General features: G+C 32.7%; 2 protein-coding genes across 3 annotated transcripts; both read right to left on the reverse strand.

Moving 5' to 3' along the window:
- Window positions 1-388: 388 nt before the first annotated feature.
- LOC112101478 (chaperonin CPN60-2, mitochondrial-like) lies at window positions 389-2,410 on the reverse strand. 2 transcript variants are annotated; one of them, XM_024192151.1, is made up of 6 exons: window positions 2,299-2,410; window positions 1,544-1,634; window positions 1,348-1,451; window positions 994-1,081; window positions 799-877; window positions 389-721 (listed from the first exon to the last, which is right to left on the reverse strand). In XM_024192151.1, the coding sequence occupies exons 1-6, from the start codon at window positions 2,365-2,367 to the stop codon at window positions 700-702; spliced, it is 453 nt and encodes a 150-aa protein (XP_024047919.1). In that variant the 5' UTR covers window positions 2,368-2,410; the 3' UTR covers window positions 389-699. The 2 variants fall into 2 exon arrangements, with proteins under 2 accessions (XP_024047919.1, XP_024047918.1); XM_024192150.1 differs by having other exon boundaries at window positions 988-1,081.
- LOC112101480 (chaperonin CPN60, mitochondrial-like) lies at window positions 2,404-4,778 on the reverse strand. The gene is made up of 10 exons (XM_024192158.1): window positions 4,647-4,778; window positions 4,522-4,563; window positions 4,049-4,384; window positions 3,857-3,952; window positions 3,606-3,713; window positions 3,248-3,433; window positions 3,027-3,107; window positions 2,889-2,939; window positions 2,582-2,644; window positions 2,404-2,493 (listed from the first exon to the last, which is right to left on the reverse strand). The coding sequence occupies exons 3-10, from the start codon at window positions 4,166-4,168 to the stop codon at window positions 2,404-2,406; spliced, it is 795 nt and encodes a 264-aa protein (XP_024047926.1). The 5' UTR covers window positions 4,169-4,384; window positions 4,522-4,563; window positions 4,647-4,778.
- Between the last annotated feature and the right edge of the window lie 4,090 nt (window positions 4,779-8,868).

Consider the following 8,868-nt stretch of genomic DNA (forward strand, 5'->3'; position numbering starts at 1 on the left):
ACTCACCACTTGCTAATGGTAATAGCAATCATAATCTGGCAACATTTTATTGGAGGGATATTATATACATAGATTAGAAATGGGATGTCGAGAATATTTTTGCTTCTAACAGAAAAGGGAAAATAAGGGAAAAAAGAAAAAAAATAAACTGCATATAAGAAGTTGGAGACTTCCGATTTCAGGGCAAAGTTTGCAATAAAGTTGACATATTAATTTTGCAACAAAACAACAAATCTACCACTCACCACTTGCTAATGGTAATAGCAATCATAATCTGGCAACATTTTATTGGAGGGATATTATATACATAGATTAGAAATGGGATGTCGAGAATATTTTTGCTTCTAATAGAAAAGGGAAAATAAGGGGAAAAAGAAAAAAAATAAACTGCATATAAGAAGTTGGAGCATCCATGTATTATTTATCTAAGGCGCAACTCCTGATGACCAATATATTCCGTTTCTTGTTCGTGTATAGTTTATGAAAAAGCTTAATGTATGCTTTTCAAACAAATAATAAATAAATATAATGTGCCATGAGAATTTGGATTATAAATCACCGTAACCATAACAGCACCCAGTGAAAGCTGATAGAAGCCTCCATTACGCCTTTGTTTTACTCTGGAGGCTTGTATCAGCTGGAACTTTCTTTGCAAATATTCTTGGAAAGACAAGCTGAGCCACCTTAAGAGCCTCAATTTCAAAGTCTTGCTAACATCTCACTACACAAGAAGAAAGAATTAATATGTGCTTAGATAAAAAATTAGCATAAGCTTAAAGGTTTTAAATAACTAGTTACCTTGTAGCCTCCACCAAGACTGCTCTTATGGTTTTCAATGGAAAAACAATTTCTGGCATAAGCATATCTGCATTTTCACCTGACACAAATGTAGATCAAAGTACCCTCACCTTAATTCCCAACCCTCGAATTTCACTCGTTTCCTTTTCAAATTTCCATTATTCGAAAAAGGGGGAAACAGACGCAAACCTTTACCGAGGGGTTTAGGCTTGGATCCCTCGAGTAGCTTGCTAACAACTGACCCATCAACTCCAGCGCTATAAGCAATCGCGCTCACCAGCATCTGCAGATGCAGGCTCAACCAATCAGAAGGCTCTGAAAAACTAGACATTTTGTTACCAATATTCTCTACCATGATTCACTCTTGAGATACATAAAAGATAAGGCTCATGCCCCATAACGAAAACCACGCATGCATTTTGTGAAGTATATGTCACTTTTCACCTTTCAACGAGGAATAATCTTAGCAGCCCTCTGCCTTTAGACAGATAGACAATAAGAGCTTTTAGAAATATCACATACATAATTAAAAAGAAGAATAAAGAAAACCTCAAGAGCATATTGGATAGCTTGAACACCAATCTTCTGACCATGGTTAGCAGTTTGCAATTTATCCAACTCCTTGCAGGCATATAAAAGTGACATCACACTAACTGCAAATGCATCAGAATACATATAACATTTGTATGTCATGCATCAATCAAACAAGATAGACCAACAAAAGCCAAAAATATAAGAGGTTTACCAACTCCTTCCTTTGCAGCCTTGACAGCATTTATGGCATTAGCAACTCTATCCTTCTTTTCACGCACTTCAGCTTTATTACTTCCACAGACCTTACAACAACAGCACCCGTTTCATTTCAAATCAGAATACTTCCTTACCTAACATCTCTAATTCAACAATCTTTCATCTCAACGAGCCAAATTTCATTTATAGCATGATGCAACAACAGAATAAGATGCAGTCATGTCTTCTAAATGCAATTACTGTAACCAAACAAGCAAATTGAATTCATCTTTGGCACGTTCCTATTAGCAAGGAATATATACTTCTACCAAAATCCAGTTCCAAAACTTCACATATATTATAATGTCTAATTGACTGTTTGGTACTGTTTTTCTTCTCTTTTTCCCATTTTAAAGTATCAAAGTATTTGTACGGTATCAGTCTACTCTATACTTCAATTATAATCATATGAAGATGGGAATGTAATATGAATCCAAAGAATTAGTCAATTAATTAAATCATTTTATCCAAAATGACCTGATCATTGATCCTCCCTATAAATGAGTTTATTCAACTTTTTTAATAGCAGATAAAAGAAAATTCAAATTTCTTGGCTGGCCAACCAGGATTTAGAGTTTAGACCTGGTCATGACTTGGCCCAAATGGATCGTGCTAATAGGTCATGTTAGGCTGAGAACTTTCATTCTATGCCCAGCACAAGTCAGTTTCAAAGCTCTTGAAGAACTAATTTACAATTCCAAATAACCAAACCTTTATAACAGCAGCGAGATAAGAGTGCTTTGTACAGCTCTCTTCAGGGAAATCTTGTAAATTTTCCATTGTGAATCTCCACTGTAACAACTGCAACAGACATATTTAAGAAAAGAAAATTAGCGAAAGGGTAAGCAAGTTGTCCAAAAATATAGAAACAGCCCAAAGAAGCACAAAAGAGCCAAACCGTATAAACTGAAAAGCAGAGTCGCTTCAAATTATAAACACAATTGAAAATTCTGATAACTTGTTGGAAAATCATGTGAAATGTCACAACACAGACCTTTTCATGTCCTATGCAAGCCTTACAAAGAAGGATAACCGTCTGATCCTTTGATACCGTTATCTACAATGATAAAAGAGGGCTAAGACATTGTTTGAGCAAAACCTCGTCTCTCTTGTCAATATACACAAGGAAATGAAAATTAATATATTACTATGCCAAAGTTGTACCAGAAGAAAGGATTAAAGTCCACCAGAAACAAGGATGAGAAGAACGTTCTCATGATGTGCTCTACTTAGGTAAAATAAATCTTTTTTTCACACCAAAGAAAATTATATACCAGTCACTGATATCTGATATCTCTCACCTTCTCAGCATGGCCAAGAGATACGCATTCAAAATCTTTTCCTGTCATGACCTAAAAGAGAAAGAAAGGAACACATTGTTTTGTAAATCACATAATAATCATGCAAAGCAAGGTGGAGCATTTATCAAATGAACCAACCTTCCCATACGTGAATTTGGCAATGTCCCGAAGGCTAGCCTTCCTACTTTCTCCAAATCCAGGAGGTTTTATGACACAAGCCTTCAAGCAATTCAGAACCCACAAAAAATGAGAAGACATATGAAACTTCACTTTGTAAAATTAAATGAATAATTGAATGATAGAAGATTCTTCAAGTAGGCCATCTCTTAACAGCAAAACACTGTCAAGTATAAGTTCACCTTGGTTGCTGTAGCCACTCCATTTAAGACAAGACTTGCTAGGAGATCATTTTCAATATCTTCAGCAATGATCAGTACATCTGTGCCATTATATCTTCTAACTGGTCCAATCTCTGTCAATAAGTCAAAGAAGACGCAGTTCGAAACCTTTTTCTCAAGGATCATGATATAAGGATCTCGTAAAACCTAGTAAAAATGAAATCACTAGTTGATTAATAACAAGGCTGATCCAAAGTTATATCTTCAAGGTAAGAACTAAGCAATCTCAATTACTTCATTGTCAATATATCTATCCTTTATAGAATCACAAATTTCTCATAAAACGTCAATTAATTTATTGATATCTCAAAATGCTTACACATTCTTTCGTCTTATGATTGGTGATGAAGTAAGGTGACAAATAGCCCCTGTCTAGGGTCATTCCCCAATACAACTGAAGTTCAATACTGGGTGGTGTTTTCCGATCCTGCAATAGTAGTGAGGCAGTAGAAAATAAACATAAAACAGTAGAGGAAACAAAATGGAAGGTTCTGAAACATAACAACCGAATCAGAGGCACAGCAGATAAGAAAAAAGTAAAGACGATAAAAAATTCAAGAAGCAACTTACAGCTAACACATGAAGATTGTTTCCCCAACCTTTCTCAAAAGCCTTGGCTATGAGCTCGCCAATCACTCTGTCACCATTTGCTGCAGCCGTTCCAAACTTCAATTTAAAATGGGAAAAAAAGCGCGTCAAAATGAAATATATTTCTGTGGATTATCATTAAATTGAGCAAGAGTCTAAAGTGAGAAAGAAAACCAGGGCTATTTGTTCGAATGATGTGATGGGTTGTGCTGTGCTGTATAAATTTCCCACAAGTGCATCAATTGCCATTCTAGCCCCTTGTCTTTGGTCTGGCACTTCCGCATCCTCCCGCATATAAAATTCTCCCTTTTAACTTTAGAATTGGTGCCTGCAGACAGAAGATAGATGTCAATTGAATTTGATCAGATGATCTGTATCCATTAATTAACTCCATTCCCATTCACAGCAAATCTAATTTCTTAATTAAGAAAATCCAGAAGATGTTTCACAATCCAAAAATCTTTTAGTGACTTCCGCCGCGGTATACTGTCTGCTCCGAGTTAAATGAACCTGACACAGAATTAAATTCAACGAAATTAACTCAACGAAATTAATCAATTGAACTGAATAAGCCAAGCCAGAATTAGTTATTATTATTTGAAAAAAGGAAACAAAAAACACTAATAAATGAATGAATGAATCATCACCGGCTGAAAATTGTTATCAAGCAACCTACAAAATCAAATTAACTAACATAAACAAAATGAGAGAAGTGGAAGGAAAACAAAGTAAACAAAATAAAAATTTGGTAAACTGTGAAGGAGAAGTGCACCTGACTTTGGAGGCGAGGTTAGAGGCATGGCGCAACATCGTTTGTGATTTTGTTGCGCAGAAAGGACAGAGGAATTCGATTGACCAAAACAGAACAGAGACTTAATGAGACTTAAAAGGCAGTTTTGTTTGGTTGGGTGGGTTTTGTGGGTCCCTTGTGGTGGGATTGAGTCGGTTAGAAGGTGCGTATTTAATGAATTTTCTAGTTGGACACTCGGACTCGGACTCGGACTCGGACTCGGGGTCTTTCACTTTACTAATCAAATATACCTGAATGAGATTGAAATGAGGAAATCTTAGTGCCTGCTCGCTCTTTCAATTCGTCTTTCAAATTCTCTTTATTCAGAACCATTTTATATATTAAACTTAGGACACTTTCCACATATATTCGTAAACAGCTCGAGATTGCTCAGTTACATGAAATATTCTATTCATTTACTCTTTTATTTTATTTATTTAGTGTTTATTTGGTATGGCTTATGTAATGTTCATAAGTGCTTATTTAATTCCATAAGCTCTTATCATAATTTTTGTTTTTATTTGGTTATTTTTTTTATAGAATTTTTAGAGTTTAAATAAGCTATTTTGCCTCTACTAACGAAATCTCAAATTTTGAGCTTTTGAGAGTAGAGGTTGAAAAGTTTTTTTTAAAATATTAAAATATCTAAAATATTCTCTACTTATTTGACATTATTTTCATAACATAACTTAAAAAAACTTGCCTATTAAAGTAATTTTATAAATTTTTAATAAAAGCTCTTATTGACAACCAAACATCTAAATTTTTTTAAGTAAAAGCTCTATTTGTAAAAGCTCTACTATCAAAATCTCTACTTGAAAAGTTGTATCAAACGGAGCCTTAATACAACTATCTTTACATGTATAGCTTGTGGTTGTTATTTTAATTAAAGTACTGTGGATAGAAATGATTATAATGGATTGCTTTGATATCTGAGTTGGGATGTCTTATCTTGTTTTGATTTGTATTGACATTGTTTGAATTTGTGTTTTAATATGGTTAATACCACTAATTTTTATTTTCTTTCTTTTAATTTACTTATTGATATCATGTTTGTGAAAGTTTATTGTTAAAGTTTACGTTCTCATTTATTGAGAAATAATGATTTTTGTAATTAAATTTTATTTTAATTTTCTAATATTCTTTAATTTAAGGATAAAGTTATTGTAAAATCTATTATTTATAATTTTTTATCCACTATATTTTTTCATATTTTAATAGTAATGTAATAATTAATAAAATTAATAATTATTATAATTTTGATATAATTAAATTTATCAAAGTAAAAAATATTTTGATTATAAAATTCAAACAAAACCCAAATGAATTATTTAGGCTCGGTTAAAAATATTTGGGTTGGTTTAGGTCAGGCCCAAATTTTTATAATTTAGTTCGGATTGTTTTAAAATCTAACCCAAACCAACTCATGCCCACCCCTAACTGATTCCACATTTGAGTCCAAAGTTCAATCAAAGTTTGATCCCTATTTAGACCAAAATAGACTACATGGACAGTCAGATCCAACGGGACCAGTCCAATGTGGTTCTCAAAATTAGATATCAAATTAAGTAAATAACACTAAGCGCCCATCTATTTTGTCTAAACATTACACCATGCATACATTAGTATTAAAATCTAATGAAAAAGAAATCACGATCAACCATTTGTTTTGGTTTTAGTTTAACAGGCTTAGATTATCATTTTAGTCTCGCTACATTTCGAGAATGTATTATAATCACGTAAATTTAAATCCCGAATATAGTTGGCTTAACCATTGCAATGGAAGCAAGAAGTCACGAGTGCAATTCTAAGGGTATACATTTAATTTGATGATGAGGAGGGGTAAGAGTGAAATGTAACTTAAAAACTCTCGATGAAACTTCTGAATATTACATAAATATATTGTAATATGAGCTTATAAAATCTGAACGTCTGTACTTTAAAAGGATGTGTGCATTCTTATAAGAGGACTACTTTCTGAAGATGCAACAATTATTTTCACATCTCATTGTCGTTAAAGCTGACTTGAAAACTCATGAATTATTCCTTCTAAAAAAATAAATGAATGAATTGCTAGTTAAACAACTTTTGAGCTTATAATTTTCAAGTACTGCTTTTTTCTTTTTTGGTCTTTCACCCTTTAAAAAAAAAATTAGTATTTCATTCATCTCCTTCCCACAAGATTAAAATCAGAGCTTAGAGAAAAATCATGTATTTTTGCCAACTTAAATTTGAGCGCGCATTAAAGACGCTAGCTAAAACGTGCACAACCATGGATGTTGTTGCCATGTGAATTCAATGACTGTAGTAGCGCAATTGTGTAGTGGCTGATTGAAGGTTTTCGTATTGAGGTTTGTTTAGGTCATTAGTGATATTCATCTGCTGATGGAACGAATGAGTGCTTTTTGAGTTCAACCTGTCTCTTGAAATTGCAAAGTATCAACTCAAAAGCTAGCAGAATTTGCAAAAGTCGTCTAGTCGGTGGTGGAATTAAGATTTTAATTTAGGGGTTGCGAAAATATGAAGAAAATTGAGAGTTGCCTTGAAACATATATTGGGGATCATTTTGAAAACTTTTTAGTTTTCACATTATTTTTTAAAAATAAATTTTGAAACCTTGGCAACCCTTGCTAGGCGTGAATGTAGTTCCGCCTCGACGACTAGTGTTGTAGTTCGGCTGGAAAATGTTTTAGTAGAACTTTATACTCTTTTGTCATGAGATTAATGCAATTTTTATGCTCAATAAAAAAATAAAAATATGCTTTATGAAAACTATTTAAAATTTTTCTCCATTTAACTGGCTCTAGGGATGGCAATTGTGTCTACAAACCCGCCCAAATCCACCCGCCAAAACCCGTCTGCTTCGGATAATTTTGTGGGTTGCGGGTGGGTTTGGTATTACAAATTGAAACCCGCATTTGGATGCGGGTGGATTTGGTATTAGCCCAATATCCAGCGAATACCCACATGGATATCCGCTAGACTCGCAATATTTTTTAAATATTTTTAATTGAAAAATATTTAAATATTTAATATATAAAGAAAATAATGCAATTATGCAAAGCGCCAAATAACCAAAGTATAAACAAGTTTAGTGTGTATAACAATGCAAAGTGCCAAATAACCAAAATGTTTTTGTATGGACTATTTTTCTTTAACTTAATGCATGAATTAGTTCATTATATAAGTTTTTTCGGATTAGTATTTGAAAAATATTATTTTTTGGAAAATATTAATCTTAATCATTATTGTAGGCATCATGTTGGATGGTTGCTAATGATGGTGAATGAAATGAACATCTTTCTTGGAGCTTGTGTTGAATGATAATATGAGATGTAATTGTTATTTTTAGATATTAGTTTGTCGTTTTTTTTAATGGATTTGTGTATTTTATACTTAAAATTTAAAATTTTGTGTTGGATTGATGTTGAAATTTTAATTTTTCATTTATATTAGTTAAATTTAAAATTGAATATGTTATGTGGAATTTGAGGTTATTATTGTAAATTTATATATTCAACATTTGTGATTTTAAATATAAAAATTCCCCAAAAAATCCGCCGGATACCAATGCGGGTTTGGTAATTGTCAAAATCCTTAGCGGGTGGGTTTTCTTAAAAAAATTAAAACCCGCTATGGGTTGCAGGTGGGTTTGGTAATTTAAATTTTGTGTGGGTTTGGCTTTGATAATGACAAACCCGCCGCGGGCGGTGCCAATTGCCATCCCTAACCGGCTCTAACATATTTTTTAATATTCTTGATACCTTGCATCGTCGTTCTATGTTTTCTTGAATGGTTTTCCTATTAACGATTCAACATCATTTTTCAGTCCTAGCCAAGTCTAAAAAAATAAGAGTGGTAATAGACTCCTATTATCTCAAAGTTTATTCTAAATAACATGTCATTCATTAAATTTCATAATTTCTTATCAAATTTAAGTAAATTAATTGTAATATCTCACCAATCAATTTGATGAATGTCATATCATTTATGATAAAAATTTTGAGATGTGTAACACTACTCAATAAATAAATTTGGTGTTCTTCAACTATTAATAATTGTAGTTATAACAATTTTGTGCAAATACCAACACTAACCCTACTCATTATTGCTGAAACTCGAGTGATTACACACAAACCACAACTTATTCAATTTAATTAATAAGAAAACTACTTAAATATTCAAAATTAAGAGTGAAAGCGAG

The sequence above is a fragment of the Citrus clementina genome, unplaced genomic scaffold (assembly GCF_000493195.1).
Source record: "Citrus clementina cultivar Clemenules unplaced genomic scaffold, Citrus_clementina_v1.0 scaffold_16, whole genome shotgun sequence".
Lineage (NCBI taxonomy): Eukaryota > Viridiplantae > Streptophyta > Magnoliopsida > Sapindales > Rutaceae > Citrus > Citrus x clementina.